General features: G+C 41.1%; 1 protein-coding gene across 11 annotated transcripts in view; it reads left to right on the top strand.

The window, feature by feature from the left end:
- The window catches only part of TNRC6A (trinucleotide repeat containing adaptor 6A), a 98,805-nt gene that overhangs the window by 1,401 nt on the left and 72,525 nt on the right, over positions 1–24,879 (top strand). For 7 of the 11 annotated variants that reach the window (XM_078440506.2, XM_078440511.2, XM_078440508.2 and 4 more), the window contains exon 3: positions 22,169–22,256. The exons of 1 other annotated variant lie outside the window; for it this stretch is intronic. In XM_078440506.2, the coding sequence (XP_078296632.1) occupies positions 22,169–22,256 (88 nt within the window). Of the gene's footprint in view, positions 1–4,537; positions 4,659–19,208; positions 20,934–22,168; positions 22,257–24,879 lie in introns of those variants that run through there. 3 more of the 11 variants (XM_078440504.2, XM_078440505.2, XM_078440507.2) reach the window with 3 other exon arrangements.

Raw genomic sequence — 24,879 nt, 5'->3', positions numbered from 1 at the left:
GTTTTGCCCTTGAACTTGAACAAGCATAAACTGCGTTTTGTTTTCTTTTGAAACTAGGTTTGTGTCTGTGTTCGGTGTGTGCTCTTTTTATCAGCTGGTGGAATAATTAAAAATTTGTTCCCAATGCGTGGTTATCATTTCTATTGGGCCTGAGTGCTGTTGCACTGGTAACTTAAATCATCACCACAAAGGGATTTTTTGTTTTTTTAAACGTTGCCTTTATGGAAATGTTTAGCTTTATTGAGCCATAATCGCTTAAAGCATCAGAGCATTGCACTGTATTTAACTCCTTTTCACATCCATTTCCTCAGTCTTTTTTTTTTTTTTTATTTGCCATTTTCTTTTGAATCCTATTGAGAGACTCAGAGAAACTTCTAGATTAACCTTATCAGTGAGCACCTTTCTTTTTCACTTGGCCAGAGTAAAGTAAAATTTCTCCTGTCTCAGGTCTTAATGGAGTTTGTCCTTGACAACTGTAAGTTTTAGGTTTACGTTATGGTGAGGTTAATAACACGGAATTCAAATCATGTGAATATTTTTCACCACGTAAACTCGTTCCAAATTGCTGGTCTTTTGAGTTTTGTAGATAATTAGTCTGTTAAGGTGATCATTAAAAAATCTTTTCAGTTGGTGAGGGTGGGCGTCATTGGCTTACTAAATAAGAGATCTTCTGTTATAATTATGGGGACTGGTTAAAGGAAATTAAGCCTGACATCTCTGACTAAATATCTGTCCTTCGGACATTTAATAAGTTTTGTTGTCAAAACCTTTAAAAAAAAAATGTTAAGATATGAAACCGTGAAAGAAAACAGGTTGAATTTTCAGCAGCAGAAGGGAGATTGGAGTCTCTTTCTCCTTCCTTTTTTGCTTTGTCAGGTAACTCTATCAGTATAATTTCTATGGAGGTTTTCTGGGGCTTAATTAAAAATTGCCTCTACTGTGGGTGTAATTTTCATACGCTATTCTAGTTGGATAGAACTTAGAGTCTCTGTATGAGCTATGTATCAGAGTTTGAATCCCGGCTCTGCCACTTGCAATATGACCTTGACTCTTGGCAAGTCACTTAGCCTCTCTGTGTAATCTATAAAACAAGGGGTTCGGGCCAGCCAGTTGCTAAGGTGTGTTAGGCCCCTTGGGTTGTATAGAAAGGAGTCCAATGTGACACTTGGCAACAGAGAACTTGTTCAATCCGGTAGGAAGACTGTAATATGTGCACAAGTAACTAATACAAGGCAGATGATGTAGAGGTCAGGCCACCATCTCCTGCCATACTTGAAGATGGAAAAGGAAGGACGAGTATCAAGGAGGTTACAAGGCAGCGTGTACTAAGGACCGTGAGGGGGTAGTGTTGCTTAAAGGTTAAAAGTGTTCCGAGGGGGGAGAGGTGCGATTAGGCGGGCAAATGCTTTCTGTCAACTCCATCTCTGTGCTTCCTTTTTCCCATATAAGGAGAGTGTGTCTGTCTGGAGGCATTTGTGCTCTCCCTAGGAAATCCAGGCATTATCCTGTATTCCTTTAGCAAACATGTCTTCAGCATCTTCTGTGTTCCAAACGCAAGGCTAGGCACCTGGGAGGAGAAGAGAAAGAAGTAGCTTAATGTACTGAATGCGTACTCTGCCTGGCACACTCTTCTCAAGACTTTACGTGGACTCCTCTCATCCCTGGGTCACTGTGTGAGGTGGGTGCCAGTGGTCCTGTTTTACAGGAATATTCCTGCTCTGAGACAAAGGAGACCACACCACTTAGTAATTGAAGGAGCTGTCAGGCTTTGGATCATGTCGTATCATCTGTTACTAGAGACATGGTTCTTTGCCTTGAAAAATTCGAAAATCTCTCTGAGGAGGCAGAGACACAGGTACATATAATACTTCCAGACCAGAGCTTCTTAGTCTGGGCTCTGTTGATGTTTTGGACCAGATAGTTTATTATTGTGAGGTCTGCCCTGTGCATTGTGGGGTGTTCAGCAGCAATCTGCCTGTAGTACCCCCATCCAGGCGTGACATTCAGAAACGTCTTCGTTGCTAAATGTTCTCTGGGGGGCAAAATCACCCCCACAGCTGAGAACCACTATTCTAGATCTTCATGTTCCCCAAAGATAACCAAACATGCAAATTTTTAATGTTAAGTTAATTTTAACGTGTTTTAGTACTGTGGAAGTCAAAATGTTACTGTGTGTACCCCTGTTTTGAACCCTCCAGTCTCTGAATGTCAACGTCGTATTGCCGTTCTTCGTTCCCTCTGCCAAGTGGTAGATCCTCAAGACAGCGTGCCAGGTAGCGAGCGAGAGTTAGAATCAGCACAAGACAGAAATTTCGTTTACTTACCTGGAGTAAACTATAGTCCTTTCACAGTTGGCCATTAAAATGGTCCCTTTCTGTGGCACCTGGGTGGCTCATTCGGTTAAATGCCCAGCTTCAGCTTAGGTCATGAGCTCATGGTTCGTGGGTTTGAGCCCTGCGTTGGGCTGTGCCGACGGCTCGGAGCCTGAAGCCTGCTTTGGATTCTGTGTCTCCCTCTCTCTCTGCCCCTCCCCTGCTCACGCTCTGTCTCTCAAAACTAAATAAACATTAAAAGAATTTTAAATTGTCACTTTATGTCAGTATCATGGGCATTGAAAAGAGGAAACTGTAACATCTAGATGGGGGTGGTCACATTTGGAACAGAACTTTAAAGGATAGAATCACTTTTGAAAGGCAGAGAAAAGGGCAGTGTGAGAACAACAGAACTGAAGGCACAAAATCCAGGAAGTACAGGGAATTTTGAAATAACAGTGGGTAGTTTGGTTGGATTGGCATACAAGAGCAGGGACGGATGCAGTATTAGGTTGAGGACTTTGGGCATAGATCTTTCAGTAGTGTGGAGCTATCATACGCTCTTGGGGAGGGTAGTGTGATACGCTAGAATAATGGTAATTTGTGATGTGGGCTGGAGGTGTGGGAGGCCCGGATTATAGCGGTGGTAGAAAAGGCGTGAGAGTGGGAGATACTGAGGAAGCGCAGTCTGGGATTTGGCAAGTAACTAACCTGGGTTTAGTTGTGAGAGGGGCCTAGACATACCGGGGTCTCTGTGTTGGATGAATGGGAGATTGACTCAGCCTCTGAACAGAATAGAGGTCAGAACAGAAATAGGAATTTGGTGAGAGAAGATAGTAACTTACATTTTTGAGTTATAAAAAAAAAATGTTCGAATGCAACTGATCTAATTTTAAAAAATCTTTTGCAGGCCATAGCCATAGAATCATTGGGTATTTAGAGCTAGACCATGACATCAGAGAGACCAGCCAGTATTCTGAGCCCTTCTTTTTTTTTTTTTTTTAAATGTTTATTTATTTATTTTGTGGGAGAGGGGCAGGGAGAGAGGGAGACACAAAATCTCAAGCAGGTTCTGTGGAAACAGCATAGAGCCCTACATGGGGCTCGAACCCACAAACCGTAAGATCGTGACCTGAGCCGAAATCACGAGTCAAACACTTAACCGACTAAGCCACCCAGGTGCCCCATGACCCCTGTTTTACAGATGAGAAAGCTATGGTTGAGACAGATCTAGTAACGCAGTCAAGGTTGTATTCTCTCAAGTGACAGATCTGGAATTCCAACAGCCCTCTCAGTTCTATCGAGTTCTTGCAGCTGAGCAATATTTTATTTTATATTGCACAGTAAAAAAATGATAACTTTGGTTTCTCCTTTCGGGAAATGTAAAAACAATTATCTCAATGTATTTTGTGCTCATTCTAGTTAATTTGTTATAATGTAGGGTATATCATCTGAAGTAGAAGTTACATGTTTCATGTTAGCTGATTTTTCCCCCCCCAAACCAGCTATTGAATGCCATCATTTAAGAAAATTTGTTAAAGATGCTGCGATGCCATATAAAATAGCATCTAAACTGGGACATTGTTGTCCGAGGCACTTTTGCCTGGGACAGGTGCTCCATAAAAAAAGACTAGGGACGGCAGGAATGAACCAGGATAGCAGGTCTCCCTAGATGAGGTGGACCCTTCTCTTGTAATTCATCAGCCTTTAGCTGCAAAAAAAAAAAAAAAAAAAGCCTTCTGATTTTTGTTACGCTTTTCTGTTGCCTTCCTGTGATATGGTTTGGAGGCCAGCAAATTCATAATGGTAGGTTTCTTTCTAGTTTAATTTGGCAGCTATGCGGTAAATCAATTGATAGAATAAATGAATCAAACCGTAAGCTTAGTTTAAAAATGCGTAACAACCCTCTGTGGAAAATTTAAATATGAACGTCATTAAAAAGTCTGAGTACTACTCTGTAACCTCTTGTGCTTTTGGCATCTGAAGTAAGTCTGCAAGTAATAATTAAAATCCCTTACAGTTCTCTTTTCTGACTTCAAAAGTACTGCCCATGATTGGAGAGGCTAAAATAGAATGTGCTGTATGTATTCTCTTCAGGCTGTCTTTTGATAGGTCTCTCGCTCAAAGTCGAGAAGATGACCTCCCATTTAAAATTTTTAAAAGGTAATTCTAATCTTCAGCAAAATAGCAAGAATAGTGCAGTGAACACCTGTATCTCTTCCTAGGTTTACCCATTATTAATCTTTCGCCATAGTGTTTTATCATGCCAGTTCACGCCTAAGTAAGACAATGTGTACCTCCTAAGAACCAGGGCATTCTGCATAACCATCGCATTGTCATGCACGGGTAAGTTTAACTTTGTTGCAATGCCATTCCGTCCATATTCACATTTTCCCAGTCATCCCACTAAGGTCTTTTTTTTTTGTTTAACGCTCATTTATCTTTGAGAGAGAGCGAGAAAGAGACGAGAGAGCGCGCATACGAGCACGCACCAGCGGGGGAGGGTTATAGAGAGAGAGGGAGACACAGAATCCGAGGCAGGCTCCAGACTCTGAGCTGTCAGCACAGGGCCCGACGTGGGGCTTGAACTCACAAACCGTGACATGACCTGAGCTAAAATCAGACACTCAACTGACTTAGCCCCCCAGGAGCCCCAGTAATGTCTTTATAAATATGTTGGTTTCCCTCTCTAAATTCCTTAATCCAGGGTTGCTTTTAGTTGTCTGTAATTTCCTTATGTCAGGAGCACTTCTTTATCCTCTCCTTCCCCTTTTTTGCAGGCTTCAGTTTGGATTTTTCTGATGGTTCCTGTAAGATTAGATTCAGTTAAACCTTTTCGGCAGGAATAGTACATAGGTGCTGTGTTGTCACTAGGTCACATCAGGCTCCTTCCCCCACTGTTTTTCAACAGATTAACTGAAAGTTGACCCTGTACTTTTACCTTTATGTTAACTCAGTGTTTCTTTTCGTTTTCGGATATGCTGACAATTAGTTTAAACTGAGATACCATTTTAAATAGTTGAGGTTACGATAATTACAGGTCTTCATGCTTAAACTGATCGCTTGTAACGATTGTAGCTTTCTTGAAGGGTCATTCTGAAGGTAGCTCCCTAACTGTTAGACATAAAAGTTGCTTGTTTTCAACTATGACCGGTGATAACCTTGGTAAGAAAATGAAACATAGGGCCTGGGCTCATGATCTGCTTCCTGAAAAAGGATGCCACCAGAACCGAGATTCTCATCCTGGATTCCACACAGGGATACAGATGGCATGAGGTAGTTTGAAAAATTGAATGTGTGCTTTAAAAAAAAATGGACCTTAGCATTTGTCAGATTTCAAAAGGTCATGGCTCCCCAAAGAGTAAGAGACAGTGTGTTACAGGGAGGGTATCAGGGAGCTGAATAGTCTCAACAAAAAGGGAGATTTTAAGATTCAAAGAGAGAAAGTAACATTTGACAGAGGCCTAGTTTCTCTCTTCAAAAAAAAAAAAAAAACCCCACAAAAAACCATGGAAGTAAATATAGTTTAAATGTCTTATGAAGGTGGTCTTATTTTAAAAACGATTTGCATACTCTGGGTGTGTGAGTTGGCTCTGAAGCAGAAATCCTAGCCTTTCTACTCTTGTAACTAGGGGAGAGCATTTTGAATTTGCAGTAGTATGTTGTGTGGCAATGACTCAGCTGACTTCCCGTCTCCGATGGAGCCCTCACAACAGATTGAAACCTGGTTAAGGAATTTTATACTTGGAACCTTACAAGATATTTTCCGCAAACAGCAATTGATTGGATTGGTATAGTAACCAACAAGATTCAACCAAGTCACTTATTTTGCTGTTCTTACTAGTGGTTTTGAGTCAGCTAGCATTTACTGAGCAGCTTGACGCACTGATCGTTGAATATTTTTATAATTTTGACATCTGTGTTTTGTTGACTTTGGTCTTTTCTTATTCTTTTGAAGTGTCCCTGCGAAACACAAGGCATTAACGCTGTGTGGTGCTTAAATATGCACCAATCTTAAATGTGATTTTAAGCATGACTCCACTGCTTGATAATTGTCAGAGAAACATGTTTTGCTTAGTATTTCTACTTGTGAAGCTCCAAGTGATGTGAGGTGTATGTGTGCGTGAGACTTTTCCCACATGAAGATAGGAAGGGGCATAGAGAGCATCCTCTCCGCTGCTGCAAGTTAATCGTCCTCAAGCGACAGTTCTGAGCGTGTCCCTCACTATTTAGAAACCTTTCCTGGCTCCCCAGTGACTCTGGAATTTAAGCATACGCTCTTGTCTATGCTCAGCTTCTCTCTCTCTTTAGTGTTATCCAATCTATTCTTGCCCTATCCTCAGCTTTTACTGCAAACGTTTCTGTTAGTTTCTCCGTCCATTTTTTAAATAGCAACTTTATTGAGATACAGTTTACATACCATTAAATCCAACCTTGTAAAGTATACAATCCTGTGGGGTTTAGTATATTCATAGTCGTGCAATTATCACAACTGCCTAATTCCAGAACATTTTTATCATTGCCTAACGCCCCCCGCACCCCCGCCAAAAAAACCCCTGTGCTTTATAGCGATCATTCCCCATTCACTCCTCCATGTTGTAGCATGCATCAGTTTATGGGTGAAAAACATTCCATTGTGCATCTGTAACACATTTTCTCTTTTTTTTTTTTTTGTTTTTATTTATTTACATAATTTTTCCACCCAGTGTAGGGCTTGAACTTGCAACCCAAGATCAAGAGTCGCATGCTTCTCTGACTGAGTTAGCCAAGGCCCCAATATACCACATTTTCTTTATCCATTCATCGTTTGATGGGCGTTAGAGTTTTCACTTTAGGGCTATTATGAATAATGATGCTGTGAACAGTCCTGTACAAGTGTTGGTGTGGCCGTGATGTTTTCAGTTCTCTTGGGTGCCTACTTAGAAGTGGCAATGCTGTGGCAGATGGGAATTCTGTGTTTGACTTTCTGAGGAGCTGCCAGACTGTCTTCAAAGCATCTGCACCAGCTCTGTATGACGATTCCAGTGTCTCAACATCTTCACCAACACTTCTTATTCTTTTTTATTGTTGTCATCTTGGTATGAAGTGGTATCTCATTGTGGTTTTGATTTTTTTATTTGCATTTCGTTAATAACTAATAATGTGAGCATCTTTGTGTGCTTATTGGCCATTTGTGTATCTGATTTGGGGAAATCTCTATTCAAATCCTGTGTCCATTTTAAAATTTGGTTCTTGGGGCGCCTGGGTGGCTCAGTCGGTTGAGCGTCCAACTTCAGCTCAGGTCATGATCTCACAGTTGGTGAGTTCGAGCCCCACGTCGGGCTCTGTGCTGACAGCTCGGAGCCTGGAGCCTGCTTTGGGTTCTGTGTCTCCCTCGCTGTCTGTCCCTCCCCCACTCGTGCTCTGTCTCAGAAATAAATAAACATTAAAAAAAAAAAATTTAATAAAATAAAATAAAATTTGGTTCTTTTTTGTTGAGCTATAAGGGGTCTTTTTTTTAAATTTTTTTGTAAGATTTGATTTTTTTTTATTTTTTTATTAAAAAAAATTTTTTTTTTAATGTTTATTTATTTTTGAGACAGAGAGAGACAGAGCATGAACGAGGGAGGGTCAGAGAGAGAGGGAGACACAGAATCTGAAGCAGGCTCCAGGCTCTGAGCTGTCAGCACAGAGCCTGATGCGGGGCTCGAATTCGCGGACTGTGAGATCATGACCTGAGCCGAAGTCGGCCGCCCAACCGACTGAGCCATCCAGGCGCCCCAAGATTTGATTTTTAAGTAATCTCTTAAAGACCCAAGGTGGGTGTTGAACTTACACAGCCTGGAGATCCAGAGTTGCAGCCTCTACTGAGCCAGCCAGGCACCCCATAAGGGTTCTTTATATATTCTAGATACAAGTCTTGTGTTAGATACACAGTTTGTAAATATTTTCTCCCATTCTGTGGGTTGCCTTTTTTTTTTTGATGTCCCTTGAAGCACAAAAGTTTTAAAATTCGATATGTCCAGTTTACCGTCTTAACCAAATCTGAGTGTACCATTTAGTGACATCAAGTGCATTACATTCACCATGTTGTGCAGCCAGTCACCACCAGCCGTCTCCACTGCCCTTCTCATCTTGCAAAATTGAAACTCTGTACCTATTAACCAATAACTCCCCATTCTCCCATACCCTCAACTGCCGGCAACCACTATTCTACTTGCTGTCTCTGAATTTCACTGTTCCAGGTGCCTCATATGAGTGGAATCATATGTTTTTCCTTCTGTGGTTGACTTACTTCTCTTAGCATAACGTTTTCAAGGTTCATCCATGTCATAGCACATCAGTCAATTGATTTTTGTATGTTGATCTGTACCCTGCAGCTGTGCTGAACTTGTTTATTATTCCTACTAGTTGGGGTGTGTGTGTGTGTGTGTGTGTGTGTGTGTGTGTGTGTGTATTTAGGACTCTCACTCTATATATAACATCGTATCAGTGAATAGAGATGGTTTTATAACTTCCTTTCCAGTCTCAGTGCTTTTTATTTACTTTTCCTGCCCAATTTTTCTGAATAGAATCTACAGTACAGTGTTGAATAGAAGTTGGCAAGAGTGGACTTCTGTCTCGTTTCTCATCTTGGAGGAAAAGCATTCAGTCCTAACCATTATGTATGTTATGAGCTGGCAGCTTTTTGTAGATGGCCTTTATCAGGTTAAGGAAGTTTCCTTCTATTTCTAGTTTGAGTGTTTTAACTTGTCATGAAATGATGGATTTTGTCAAATGCTTTTTCTGTGTCTAGTGAGATCACCATGTCGTTTTTGCCCATTGTTCCATTACACTGTTGTATTACATCGATTTTCATATGCTAAACCAACCTTGCATTCCAGGGACAAATCCCACTTGGGCACTGTGATTAGTACTTTTTATACGTTGCTGGATTGGGTTTATTAGTCTTCTGTTGACGACTTGTGTCTGTATTCATAAGTGTTATTGGTCTGTAGTTTTGATATCTTTGTCTTCTTTTGGTACCTGGTACTTTGGTCTGGTTTGGAATCTAGGGTCTTGAATTGTTGTTCTGGCATCTACCTCATTTTTCATTGTGCTGTAATAATTGTTTTTATGTATTCGGTTCTGTTTTCATTTTGTCTTTTTAATTTTTTTCCATCTTTATAAAGGCAGGATTGACAACTGAAATAATTTCATCCCCACCCCACCAGTGGTTAGCGCATTGCCCTTGTGTGCTGTTGTTTTGTTTTTAAGATACTGAAACCTAACTTTGTGTAAGTCGAATGTGTTCAGTGTGCTGATACAATGTTTATATATTGCAGTGTGATTACCACCATAGTGTTAGCTAACACCTCTAATCATGTCACATAATTAGCATTCCTTCTTTGTGCGAACATTTGAGATCTAGTCTTTTAGCAACTTTGAAGCGTATACTACAGTATTGTTGGCTATAATCACTCTTCTGTTCATCAGATTTCCAGAATTTACTCCTGTTCTAATTGCGGGTTTGTATATTTTAACGACTTCTCCCCAATCCCCCCATTCCCTGGCTCCTGGTAACCACCGTTCTGCTTTGTTTCTAGAAGTTCAGCTTTTTTTAGATTCCACGTATAAGTGATATCTATAGTGTTTGTCTTTCTCTGTTGACTTCTTTCACTTAGCACAATGCCCTAAGGCCCATCCAGTTATTGCCAATGGCAGAATTTCCTTCTTTCTTTCGGCTGAATAGTATTCCATTGTGTACACACCCACACACATCCCACATCGCCATCATTCACTGATGGACACTTAGGTTGTTTCCATATCTTGGCTATTGTGAATCATGCTGCAGTAAACATGGGAGTGCAGGTATCTTTTTGATATCTTGTTTATATTTCCTTTGGAAATATACTCAGAAGTGGGATCACTGGGTCATTGGTAGTTGTATTTTTAATTTTTTTGTAAGTTTATTTATTTTGAGAGAGAGAGCACAAGTGGGGGAAGAACAGAGAGAGAATCCCATGCAGGCTCCACACTGTCAGGCACAGACGCAGATGTGGGGCCTGAGCTCATGAACCATGAGATCATAACTTGAGCCCAAATCAAGAGTCAGACGCTTAACCAACTGAGCCACCCAGGCGCCCCTGTATTTTTAATTTTTTGAAGAGCTTCCAAACTGTTTTCCATAGTGGGTTCACCAGTTTAGATTCCCAGCAGTGCACAAAAGGGTTCCCTCTTCTGCCTGTTCTCACCAACGCTTGTTATCTTTTGTCTTCTTGATGAGAGCCATTCAGAGAGGTGCATCAGGTCTGTTTTCTGCCATATGTTCTCCCTTCTTCAGTTTGCACCCTTCCTTGTGTCCTAACCTTAGCCTTATTTAGTACAGGATTTTGGATCTCAGTCTTGTAGCTAATGAAGAGTGTACACTTAATTATGTGTGTCCATTAAGCACTTTCTCTGCATTACCTAATTTAACCTTCACAACAACCCTTGGGAGGAGGTATAATTTGAGACTTCTCATAAAGGGGGAGATGGAGGTTTGAGAGAAAAGAAACAAGTTGCTTACACAAGTAGATACTGGAGATTGAAGCGCTTAAGTAGGATCGTCCTTATGTAGAATGTGGGTAGAAGAGTGGAAAGAACACATATTTGGTGGTGGGGATCGGCTTAGAGTGTTAGTAAAAAGCAAGGAAGCAGGAGTTTAATTGCAGTGCCCAGTGCTGGGGAGCACAATACAAGTAGAACTGGTTTTTGCCTTCAGAGCAGCAAGTAGTCCTATTTGGAAGAGTGAGATTAACATCTGAAACAATTAGAAAATGAGCATCGTTTAATTAGAGGTCAAGAGTGAGGTTTGTGTGAGTTGGAAAGAATCCTGAAGGAACTAGTAATTAAGCCTCAGAAGAGTAGAGTTTAGGAGAGTAGTTTAGCAAACCAGGTTTTGGGTCAGCCTTACCCGACTACCATATACCATACAAGTCACTTAGACTTTCTGATCATTGGTTTCTTTAAGTTTCAAATGGGAAGAGCATCAGTTCTGTGTGTCAGAATTGCAGGTTCAAATAGATAATCTCTCAGAGCACTTGCAGACTATGGGGTGCTTCTGTCATTGTGGTGGGGTGTCTGTTCTCCTGTTTCTAATTTCACCGACTGTCCTCAACCTGAGCTTTTTATTTTAAGGGCTTTAAAAAAAAAAAGTTTATATGTTTAGAGGGAGCGTGGGCGGCGAGGGCAGAATCCCAAGCAGACTCCACACTCAGCGTGGAGCCCACCGTGAGGTTCGATCCCATAACCTTAGAATCAAGTGTTGGATGCTTGACCAACTGAGCCACCCAGGTACCCCTGAGCTTTTAATTTTAAAATAATTTCAGATTTAGAGAAATTTTACAAGAATAGATCAAAGAATTCTTGAGTATCCTTCACCTGTATTCCTCAAATGCTAACATTTAACCACATTTGTTTTATCATTTTCTCTTTTTACATCTATACTGCTTTTTTTCTGAACCCTTTTAGAGTGACTTGGATGCATGTTGCCTCTTTAGCCCCAAAAACTTTTATGTAGTTATTTCCTAAAATCAACGACATTTCTTAATAACTGTATAGTACCATTATCAAAATTGGGGAAGTAATATTGGTGCAGGTCTTAAGAGTAAAGCTATAGACCTTACTCAGATTTTGCCAGTTGTCTCAATAATGCCTTTTAGAGCAAATAAAAAACAAAACAAAACTGTTCTTATCGGAGATTCAGCCCAGGAACACAGTTTGCATTTAGTTTTCATGTTCAATTAGTCACCGGCATTCTGGAAGTTTCTCAGTCTTTGTTTTTTAAGACCTTGAAATTTTTTAAAGAGTACAGGCTAGTTATTTGGTAGGATGTCCCTCATCCATATTTGTGTGTTGTGTCCTGTTGGTTAGGTTGTTTTTTTTTTTATTTTCGGGGCACCTGAGTGGCTCAGTCGGTTAAGTGTCTGACTTCGGCTCAGGTCATGATCTCACGGTTCGTGAGTTCAAGCCCTGTGTCGGGCTCTGGGGTGATAGCTCAGAGCCTGGAGCCCGCTTTGGATTCTGTGTCTCCCTCTGTCTGCCCCTCCGCTGCTTGCACTCTGTCTCTCACATTGTCTCAAAAATAAATAAACATTAAAAAGTTTTTTTCTAATTTTTTTTTTTTTTATTTTAGAGAGACAGGGGGAGAGAGTGCATGGGAGTAAGGGAGAGGAGTAGAGAGGGGGAGACAGAGGGAGAATCCCAAGCACGCTCGACACCCAGCTCCATGCAGGGCTCGATCCCAAGACTCCAGGACCATGACATGACCCAAGCCTAAACCAAGAGTTGGAGGCCCAACTGACTGAGCCACCCAGGTGCCCCAGGTTATGCATTTTGGGCAGGAATAGCACAGAAGCAGTGTTGTGTTTTGCCTGGTGCATTGTGTCAGGAGGCCGATGATGTTCATCTATGCCGTTACTGGTGACGGTAACTTCAGTTACTTGGTTAAGGTGGTGTATGTCAGGTTTGTAATTGTAAAGTTAGGATTTTTCCTTTTGTAATTAATAATTATATTCTTGGGAGAACTTTGAAACTATGTAAAACATCTTGTTTCTCACCAGGATTCTTGCCTCAGTCAATGGATTGCCAAATAGTGACTTTCCAAGGCCATTATTCTTTCCGTATTTGTTGACATTCTGCTGTAAGATCTTTCCCTTTACCCTGTGCATTTATCCATCCGCGCATTTATTAATATCATTAAGATCTCCCAGATTCTTATTTTCTTTGGTGGATTGTAATCCTTGACTTGAATTATTTGGTGCTCAGATTATGAGGCCAGGGGAAGCCCCCTTCAGGCTTACCCTCTTACTTTTTGAAGAGATCCAGACTCGGTATCACCATCTGGATAATGCATCGCTATCTCTGTCTTATTTTCCCTTCATTCTTTTTTTTGTTGTTAAGTTACTTATTTTGAGAGAGAGCGAGCACTCAAATGCACACACAAGAGAGTGCCAGGGAGGGGCAGAGAGAGAGGAAGAGAGAGAAACCCACACAGGCTCCATGCTGTCAGCATGATGCGCTCAAACCCACGAACCATGAGATCATGACCTGAGCCAAAATGAAGAGTCAGACACTTGACCAACTGAGCCACCCAGGCTCCCCTTCCTGTAATTCTTAACCAGAAGATACGCAGACTCTTCACTGCCACCTGTGCCTCTAAAGCTAAGCTGTCTGTGCTCTATGGTTCAAAATCAGATAGTATCTAGAAATATACATTATTGCCATCCTGATATTTTTTTATTAGTTTGTGTGTGCTTCCAGAATTTCCTTACTCAAATAAAACACAAGGGGATATGTATTTTTATCTCTTCCTATTAACACAAAACATAGTATACTGAATCTTACAGTTTTGTTTTGTTTTTTTTTTCCCAACTAACTGAATACCTTCCAGAATCTTTCATACCAGAACATGGGGATCTTACCTGTTTTATAGCTGCGTAGTATTTCATTTTATGGATGTATCACTTTTATTGCACTCCTTCAGTATGTGTGGCTATTAAACTGCCTGTGACTCTAAACTAGGCTCTCTTGTGTCACCCCATCTGCTGTCACTTTCTCTGATACTTATATTCCCTAGCCCCTTTTATCTGCAAATAAGTTCTAGTCTTTATTTTATTTTATATGTTTATTTATTTTGAGAGAGAGCAAGGAAGAAGGGGCAGAGAGAAAGAATCCCAAGTAGGCTCCACACTGACAGCACGGACACGGGTTTGAGCCATCATATGGGGCTCAATCTCACAAACTGAACTGTGAGATCATGATCTGAGTCGAAATCAGGAGTCAGATGCTCAACCGACTGAGCCATCCAGGCACCCCTAGTCTTCTTATTTTAAAAACAATCCAAAAAACTTCATTTTTATTGTGTTCTCTTTATATCACTGCCAGAGTTTTTGAAAAACTTGTCCAAACCCCTGATTTCATTCTTACCTATTTTTGCTGCATTTGGGTTTCCATCTCTACTATGTGGTGAAATTATTGTTTTGAAGGTTACTAGTGACTTTGTACTGTGTAGTGCTAGACTGGCTTTGGTGATTAATTTACGTGTAGGAGGACGAGGAGGAGAAAAGAAAAGGGAGGGTTGGCAAGCAGATAGAAAAAGGGGAAGCAGGAAGCCTGGGAGAAAATAGAATAGACAGTAAGGGGAAAAGTAGGAGAACAGCATTTTTGGCAGGAGATGTGAAATATATTTTCATAACCAGCTTGTCACATACAGCTGGCTTCTGTGTGGTGATGAGCTGGCTTATGGTAGGTTGCTGACTGGCAGGCTAGTTAGGCCCTGTGGAAAGCTGCCTCCCCCCCTCAGTCTTCTATTCTCTGAAGCAAGATATAACCTTTTGTCCCGTTATAGAATTACCATCTCAACACCAGAACCTCCACTTTTAAATGTTTGCTCTCTAAAATCTGGAGGTATCATCATTAACATGCTTCTCGTCATTCTTATTAATACCATCAACTATTCCAGCGTCTTATGGTTACCTTGGTGTGGTGATCTTTGCTTTTCATTTCCGGTCCACCGCTGTGGCTCAGGACATTGCATATTTACTCTAAGTATTGCAAGAGGCTTGTCACCCTATTTAGCAATTTATTTCCTACTTTTATCTAACTTTTCCTCCTTTTTTCTGAAATTTCCTCTGAGTACTGGTCCCTGAAATCACGATGCTAACAAATCTCTATGCTTTGCCGTGTCTGTGCCTTTCTGTCCTCCCTTGCCTGAAAGGCCCACCTCTCTGTCTGTAGAAAACTCTTCAGGATCCTTTAAGATCACCTTCTTGAAGCTTTCCATAGCTGTAACAGCTCGTATGCATGTCTTATTTTCCTAAACTTGCTTACAGCCTCATCAGGCCGTGCGCAGGGCAGAGCCTGCTTGGGATTCTCTCTCTCCTTCTCTCTGCCCCTCCCCCACCCCTCAAAAATAAATAAATTGATTTAAAAAAAATAAAGTCATGTTTTATGCTTAGGTTCTCCTAGCGCGCAGAGACTGCTTGGCTTATAGGACATTTTTATTGGTATAGTGACTAATCATTGTATAGGCTGTCACTAAATAATTTTGGGTGCAGAGTCAACTGGGTACCTTGAGGGTCTGCTCCCCTCTGCTTCCCTACTGTACTGTGGAAAATGTGTGCCTTTTAGTGGGATTTTCTTTTTGTTTTTCCAACAAATGATTTAGTGATCTGAATGTTGACCTTCTTTTGACTCGGCAATGTGTCTTAGGGATCTTTCTCTGTAAAGCCATGTTTGTCAGGTGGTCCCCAAGACCACCTTCAGGTTTGATGATTCCCTGGGATCCGGCATCTAGTGGTACTCGTGGCTGTGATTTATTACAGCAAAACTATCAGCAAAGAGAAAAGGCACACTGGGCAAAATCCAGAGGAAACTAGGTGCAAGTTCCAAGAGCTCTCTCCCTGTCGTGTCACACAGGGCATGCTTCATTTTCTAGCACCAAATTGTGACAACATGTGTCAGATGTCTTCCAGGAAAGCTCCTTAGAAATTCAGTGCCCAAGGTTTCTGTTAGGGGTTGGTGACAGAGGTGCTGTCTGCCAACATGTACCAAAATTCCAGATTCCCAAAAGGAAAGCACAACTGTGCCTTTTCAGCATGATCTGTATGGCTTGTACAGTTTACCATTATCAGTTAGGGAATGGTGGGAACCTCTCTGAAACCCAGGTTCCTTGACACCAGCCGAGGGCCAGCCTTTCTAAGGATCACCGTCTCAGACCTGCTGTGTCAACAACCCCCTTTCGTTTCTTAAACTACTGGGTAGGATTCCACGGTAAGAGTACATTATGGTGTGTTTAACTTTTCTCTGTTGATGGGGTTTTAGGCTATTTTGCAGTATCTGTTTTTGTACAGTTTCTTTTTTATGGGCTTAGATTGGAATCTATGGGTCATAACATAGTGACATTTGAAAATTTGATATTAGATACTTATAAATTGTTCACCTGTGGGCTCTATTAGTCCATACTCCCCACAGCGGTTTACAAGAGTATCCTTTGGAAGTGATTACTTTTGGTGATGTTCATGTTGGGGATGTAGGAAAAACGGACCATCAAGCATCAGGAAGAGCAGGACGAGGAAGGGCATTCTTGATCCTGGCTGTGTCCTGCTTGCCATCATGGGCACTCGCCTTACCCATTGTCTTCCTGCTCCCACGACTCCTGTTCTTACACTTTTGCTCCTTCCTCTGTCTCTAATCTCCCTCCATATTGCCTTGCCTTTAATCATTCATGTGGAGGCTTGTAACTTGTTTTTGTCTTTTATTATGGAAAATTTCAAACATACACAGATAAGAACAGAACAAAGAAGCTACGGGCACCCATTACTCAGTTTCAGCAGTTGCCAACGTGCCAATCATGTTGCACTTTTCTCTTGTCCTTTTTTGGGGGGATGGGGTGGGGCTTGGAGTAGTGAAAGCAAATCCTGGACATTATGGAGTTTTAAACATTTCTTTGGTACTAATTTGTAAAAGTAACGTACCTGTAATGTAACATTTCAAATTGAGATATGCTTTTTTAAAAGTCTGTTTATTTATTTAGTTAAATAATCTCTGTACCAGTGTGGAACTTGAACTCACGACCCCAAGATCGAGTTGCATGCTCTTTCAACTGAGCCAGCCAGGAACCCCTGGGATACACTTTTTAAAAAACTTAATAATTTCCTTAGATACTTGGTCCAGTTGTGAGGTTACTCTGATGTTCCTAGTTCAGGAGGATATTTCCTCGTGACTTTCTCTAAATTCCTATAAAGTTGTTCAAGCACATATAAACAGCTTGAAAAAAGTATGGGATAACATTGTTCACATTTTTGCAACTTGCTTTATATATTTATATGTCTACACACACACACACACACACACACACACACACAGAGTAACATTCCTAGGGCGGTTGGCATGCTCACTTGGTGGAGTGTGCAACGCTTGATCTTGGGATTGGTGGTTTTGAGCCCCACAGTGGGTGTAGGGATTACTTAAACTAATTAAATCTTACAAAATAAAATTTAAGAAGGACCATTCCTTCAAGTCAGTAAACAAACAGAGCAACTCCTTTTCAATACAATGTGCTATGCTAACCGAGAGGATAGCCATTTCTTTGTTGATAGACATTCAGTTTCCGTTGTGAACCTCTCAGTGAACTTTGATATGCATATGGCCTTGCATACTGTGGGTTTATTATCATCAGATACATTCTACTGAATGGGTTGGCTGTCTGGAATGTATATAACTTCAGTTGTTAAAACACCACAGTACTTTCCAGTAGTTTTCCACCAGCAATAGAAGAGAGAACCTTTTAACTCTCACTCTTGCCAGAACCAGATATTACTCTTGAACATTTTTGCCAATAAAATTAGTAAAAGAAAAAAAAATATAACGTTATAGTTTTCATCTTTTTTTATTGTTTATTTTATTTTTGAAAGAGAGAGAGAGTGTACAAACGTGGGGAGGGGCAGAGAGAGAGGGAGACACAATCCAAAACAGGCTCCAGGCTCTGAGATGTCAGCACAGAGTCTGACGCGGGGCTCGAACTCAAGAACCGTGAGATCATGGCCTGAGCTGAATTCTTATACTGGCACATGCAGGCTTGGTTCACTACTGGAAAATTCATCAATACAATTAATTGTACCTGCCAGCAGAAGACAAAAATCAAATCATTAAATTCTGCCCCTGAAACCAATATTATACTATATGTTAACTAAGTAGGATTTAAATAAAAATCTGAAAAAAATAAAAAAGACAAAAATCATATAAGTGTTTCAATAGATACAGGAAAGAAACCTAACAAAATCTAGCATGCACACATGACCAAATCTCTTGGCAAACCAGAAACCTAGAACAGCCTTTTACTTTGTGAAGATCAAAATGTACTCATTTAATATTAATGCTTGAAAAAAATTGTTAATATTTAATTTTTTAACGCTTATCATTCACACATGGCTCAGAAATTAAAATACTATGAAAAGGTTTGTAGTGAGATCCTTCCTCCCATCCCCCATCAGCCCAGGTCCTCCCTCCTCCTCCCCACAGCCACTGTTTGTTTCTTAGGTGTTCTTTCAGAATCATTTCGTACACATACAGGGGAATGAGAGCACGTATCCTCTCTCTTGCTTTTTACACGAATGATAGTGTCCTGCGTATTCTGTCGTGCTCCTGGCATTTTCCGTCATGAGTTTTTTCTAAAGGACAGACGTTTTTGCTAATTTCTGGTAGCCTTCTAGCTACCTTCCTACTTCTCTCAGCTATTGAACTCCTCTGATGTGGGACCTTACAGCCGTTCACTAGTTGTATCTAGTTGTGTCTCCCACATCACCCTCCCACAAACATTCACGAAACAAATGCCGTCATCGCTCTGTTAAAGATCACCAGTGCCCAGTCCCCTCTTGTTCAGACCAGTGGCTGTGCAGTCTTTGTCTTTGATTTTTTTGCCGTTCTTGCTCCTGATGACATAGCCATGGAAGTGTTCTTGTAAAACGTGGAAGGAAATGAGGAAAGGATTGTGGAGGCACACAGTCTGGGGAAAAGATACGCTGTAAGTAAGAAGGTCTATCACGGAACCTGTCTAAAGCCAAAGGATTTCTTCTCTGTGGCTCCTGAAAGGCACTAGCACTTTACTTTGGGAGGTTTCTTGCTGGAGAGGAAAGGCCAGGACTTTGAGAGCCTTGATTTGAATCTTGACTCTACCCTGCACTAGCTGTATGACCTTGGGCCATTCATTTCTTTCTGAGCTTCAGTCTCTTCATTTATAAAAGGCTACATCTTTATCATTTTTTAACAAGTGGTAACTATAAATGGGAAAATATGCATAAAGTGCCCAGCAGAGTCATGGACATTTTAGTCACTCCGAGGTTTGTTCTCATTCCTAGATCCAGAGCTTGCAGATTTGGGTGTCCTGCGACTGATTGGAATGTTTTCTTTGTGGAGCATGTGTCAAGTATGATGGACCACGTAGATCAGTCAGATCCATCACCCCTTCCTCCTTTTGATAGATCTGTAAAATGATAGATGTCTTAAATAAATCTCTGCTCGCATTTAAATCCTGAAAGCCAAAGTGTTTGGGCACAGGTAGGATATTTCTATATTTTTTCACGTGGCTTTCTGAAGGAGGAGGTGTGGGTCAAGTGTGGTCAGTTGGCTGTGGTGACCGTGCTGAAGAACAGAACTTTCCCCTGTGCTTAGAGTAGCAGCTGATACTGTAATACCTCCCAAGAGCTAACGTGCTGCATCTTGTAAGTACGAATGCCACCATTTGGGGCCAGAAACACACCTGCTAACCTCATCAGAAAGCCTTCAAAATGAAATTTGAGAAGAGGGACAAAACTCCGGATAAATAGCAAAGGAGCATGCCGTAGAGTAGAATAATACTGACCTAGGACAAGGGTGGAAAGCATCTGCTCTGTAATACTTACAGGAGGACACGGAGAGCAGACGCTGGGGGTTCCTGATGTTTCTGCACAAGAAGTGTCCGTAGACTCTTGACAAAAGTAAATACAGCCGTGGTGCCGCTGAGAATTGGTGAGAGGAGCTTCTAACTAGGCATTTGAGTGCTTGCTAGAGGCACCATGTTAAGTAAGCACTCCTCATTAAATCCTTACAAAATGTTATGAAGTAGATGTCTGCAGAAACTAATCTCCAATTTTAATGAAGACACTGAGGCTGAAGAATGTTCAGTAGTTAGAGGTAATAATCTGGTCTTAATGGGTAACGTGACGGTGATGTAACTTAATTTGTTTGCTGATTTTACTTTCTCCTGTGCTGTGGCTGTCTCGATCCCCGACTTCCCCAGGGTTACGGAGAGCTTGCGCACTCTACTTGCCTCCCAGACACGGAAGAGGCGAAAGAGTGAGTCATGGTTGTAGTTGGCATGACCCTGTTGTGCTACTCCATCAGCCACACGACAGTTCTACTTGGAACAAAACGACAACAGATTACAGCAACCGTTACACTCTTCTTCCAGCTTCTAACTGATTTTATCGGTCATGTACGCAACTTCACTAAATTACCATCTGTCATACGTAATGTCCTCATTTTGTTTTTCACTGTCTACCTGCAGCTCCTCTCTGTTTCTTCCATCCACAAAGCCAGCTTAAGTTTTGTGTGATCTCACTGCACTACACCTGCAGCCCTTTTCCAGTTTCTTAGGTATTTGCTTGTCTTTCTCATCTTATCTTCTGCATCCCCAATGTCATATGCATTTCAGCCTTGATCAATTATTTGCAGTTCCCCACATCCAGCTCATGTTCCTTGAACCTTGTCTTGTCTGCCTGATATTTATAATGTCCCCTCTGGGAAGCTTCCTCAGGGCAGAGTTAGGTACTTTCTTTTTGTGTGATTTTCTTCAAGTATCTGATTTTTGGTCGCCTGTTGATATTATGGATGAAGGTTTAGGTTCTAGAATCCAGGGGGATTAATATGGGTTAACTAGAGTGAGTGTCCTCTAACTTTTCCTCCAACTTTCCTCATTACCCAGAGGCTCCCACCTCGAACGGAAGGATGGATACTGAGTCTATCTGAAAAGGGTGTTGATTGCCAGGATTTACTGGTGTGATGAAGAGTAGTTTCCAATAAAGAAGACTTTGATCTGGGGTCCCAAACCCCTTGAAGGAGTCCTCCCTGCCTCCTGCCAAGGTTTTGTTTCTTTGGTTTTAGATTCAAGTGCAGCTGCTGCTGGTGGCCATGTAGTCATGGGGATGGAAAGTGGAAAAGGAGGAGTGGAATGGTTATGGCTTTTCTATTCCTTAGGCAGTCTTTTTTTCCTCTGTGCCTATTCCTGCTCTCCTAGCTCTGTTGGAGCCTCTCTAGAGCTCCACCAAGGTTTGGCACATTCATCCATTCATGACGTTTCTTGTGTTTATTCCTGGGTTGTAGCTTTCTCTGCTCTTGTTTATGTATCAGCTCTGGATAGATTTATTACTTTTTCTTCCTATCATTTCAGTAAGGCGGAGTGGAAAGAAAGAGGCAAACCCATTTCCCTAATCTGTCTATCGTTTTTGAAATTATGAACCAGGGGTTCTGTTGACAACTTTGAGCATTTGGTTTTCTTATTTTTATTTTTTATTTTTTTTAATGTTTATTCATTTTTGAGAGAGAGAGACAGAGCATGAGCGGGGAGGGGCAGAGAAAGAGGGACACAGAATCTGAAGCAGACTCCAGGCTCTGAGTGTCCGCACAGAGCCCGATTTCGGGCTCAAACTCATGAACTGTGAGAACCTGAGCCAAAGTCGGACGCTTAACTGACTGAGCCACCCAGACGCCCCAGACAACTTTAAGCATTTGTGATTTTAAGAACTGAAATAAATTTATATAGTGAGTACATTATTGATTCCCATGTGTTTTATTGATAGAGTTATTTGGAATGTTTATGGGATATGAAATTATTGTAAGCTGAAATACATGATCTTTTTATGAATAACTTGTGTTTAAAAAATAGTTAATGCAGCTTTTTAGAGCAAGGAAAGCCAAAGATAGCCCAGATACCCGGGCAGAGAGGGTTGTGGGGAGGTCCCAGGCATTGCTGTTGGCTACTAATTGATAATTGGGGCCGGAAGCAAGGTTAACTCTGGCTCACATGATGTTTACGTTCTAGAATTGGAAGGAGTAGCTTGTTTCCCAGAGTAGAATTTGCTAATTTTAGGTTGTCTTCCTTGACATAACACGAAGACAAAAGCTCTGCTACCTGAGGAAGAGTACTAAATAGTAGCTGCGGGGTTAGATTAGGTTGCAAGTTGTGTTTTATTTCATGAATGTAAAAGAATAATTTGCCATGTCTTTACTTCTAATAAGAGTGAAAATGAATCTGTATGCAACCTTATTTGTATTTCTTAATACATTTTGGGAAAGTTAATTGCAACTGTGTGGTTCAGGGATTTAGTGCAAGAAGAAGAACAGTTGATGGAAGAAAAGAAAAAGAAAAAAGACGACAAGAAAAAGAAGGAAGCTGCTCAAAAGAAGGTAGTATATATATGTATAAACTCTATATTAAGTGGTCTAAACAGATTTAAAAAGAAAGTTACTCTTATTGGATTTTTTAAGGCATTTGAATGTTTTAACTTCAGTTGAGATTCATTTTAACATTCAGTGTTTTGAATATGCATATATAGTAACTTGCCAAGTGTGTACAATTTAATGCATGGTTCTTTAACCTTGTCGATAGTGTTTTCAAAGGTAAGTGCTTTATATAGGTTTTTGTCTTTCAATTAACTCTTCCTAGGTTTTCATAATATATTTATACCTTACTATATGTGAGAAGAGCATGGAATTTGTAGCTGCATAGAGGGCTGCATTGAAATCTGTCTCTCCCACACAGCATACCTAACGGTGTGTCCTTAAACTTCATTTAGCCTCTCTGGGCCTTAGTTTCCTTGTGTTTTGTAAAATGAGAATTTAATTAAACAAAATAACGTAATACATATAATGCACACAATTGGGAATAAAGTGTCAATTTCCTTTTCACTTTTTATTTAGTACCTGGGCTGATTTCAAGAATTTGCTATTTACATTAAGATACTCTAAAATTAGCCTAGGACATAATTTACTGTAGATAATCTCTAGCCAGTACATTGTCAGAAACTGTAACTAAAGCAATAAGAATTGCAGAAAACTAAAAGATTATGTCCATGATTATAAAGATTTTTACAAATTAATACTGAATCCTGATGACAGCTGGGCAGTCCTCTCCTACTGTCTCAAGTTTTCAAGGACCTTAAAAATGTTCCAAAAGACCCACTGAAATTACTGTTCCACCTGTCTATTCTAATGAAAATTATGACTTTAATTTGTAACCTCTACCTCTTTTGTGCCAGGCACTGTGTTACGGCTGCACACTTATCTCTGCATTATTTATTAGGGAAAAACAGCGCATACATCTGCGGTAGGTAGGGAGCTGTTGAAGCACACAGAACTGCTTCAGTCAGCCTGGAATGGGGCCAGGGAATGGGGACAGTTTCTTGGAATAGAAATTAGCCCAGTGAGCAAGGAGTGGAGTAGAAAGGGATTCCAAGCAGAGTCAACTCCGAGGTAAGCGTCCACAGCCTTACAGAAGTACAGGTTTTGATTGGCTGGGGTGAGACGCCAAGGGCAGAAACGTCCAAGGATGAGACTGCAGAGGGTGGTGGTAGCTGCCGACTCTTCTCTGGGTTTTGGCCATTAGGTGTTGGGGAAAACAGCGAAGGCATTTTAGCAGGGTGATGCGTTTGAGAATGTTTACTTAGCGGACTTGGACTTTGGTTGGAAGAGGTGGAAACTAGAGGCTAGGGTGCTGGTGGAGGGACCGAAGGGGATATGAAGGAAGAATAACTTCGGTTGACTCTTAAGTTGCAGACTGAGTGATGGAGTGCATCGTGGGAGCACTTAATCAGGTCAGGGAAATAGAAAGAAAGGGGGAATGAGAATTTCCTTCTGGAGTGATGAGCTTACAGCGTGACCAGTGAGTGCTGGAGGGGGCGGGAGGTAGAGTACAGACCACTGGAGAACTGAGAGTGAAGAGGTGAGAGGCGACCCTAGGCATTTGGGCTTTTGCTTGCTCTCAGGAGTGACTGGGAGGGATGCATCCATAAGGGTCACAGGGTTTGAAACACGTTTCTAATTACAGAGTTTTGGCATTGATGATGCCTTAGGCTTCTGTCAGAGGCCTGTTGATATAGGTTGGTCTTTACAGTGCGATCAGTCTTTAGCTCAGGATTTATTGTAGAGAATTGTATCCTCTGCAAGTCTGAGGTTGGGAGAAGGCTTATGAGACTCTTCTTGTTCCACGGTGTGAAGGCCATTTACTTAACGAAGAAAACTAAGAAATATCAGAGTCTTGTTGAAGAAGATGCTTAGGTGTACATTAGGTAGGATCGGTAGTTTGGCAGGTGTCTGCGTGTTGCATTGGACCTGTTGATCCCTGCTGCTAAGGAATTCAGAAGTTAGCTGGTAAGTCGGTATGTCTGTGAAATGGCTGGAGAAGAAGCCTAAGGTATGATGGAATGAAGCATGTTTATTTAGGATTTACCTTGTTCACTGAGGAAGTTTTGAGACAGGGGGGTCACTGGAATGATTTCTTTAAAATTATGCTTTTGAAATGTGCAATGTAAGTAAAAAAAAATTTAAGTTGTAACAAATACAAATAATGGCTCTAATTGCTGAAGTTCATCTTTAGGTTCTTTTATGACTAGATCTCTAAATCACCAAGTCGGTGTCTTTAATACATGAATAATGGCCTTTGTGCCATTTGGCTTCTCATCAGATCTGAAGTGACAGCTTTTCATATTCTTTTCCACTCCATCCCTGCCTCACCCATTCCAGTCTCTCCCCCTAACCATGTCCCACTGGAATCATCACAGAGGCTTAGCGATAATGGTGGGGGAGCATTGGTAGGGTACCCTGTGTGTCCTGTAGACACAGTAATACTAATCACTTAACACAATATTAAAGAAAGTTTAATACCTCTAATAAATGTTAAGTGTAGTAGGGTAGACTGCCATTGTAAATAAGACTGTTCTTCCAATTCCATCCTATAACTGAATTCAGATGACACACATCGGTGAAGCGAGGACAGCTGGTATTGCTATAGGCTGTTACCAAATAGCTATTA

This window comes from Panthera onca, chromosome E3 (genome assembly GCF_046562875.1).
Source record: "Panthera onca isolate mPanOnc1 chromosome E3, mPanOnc1 haplotype 2, whole genome shotgun sequence".
In the NCBI taxonomy this organism is placed as follows: domain Eukaryota; kingdom Metazoa; phylum Chordata; class Mammalia; order Carnivora; family Felidae; genus Panthera; species Panthera onca.
Note: the sequence above shows the minus strand (reverse complement) of the source record. Positions and strands in the feature narration are given on the sequence as shown.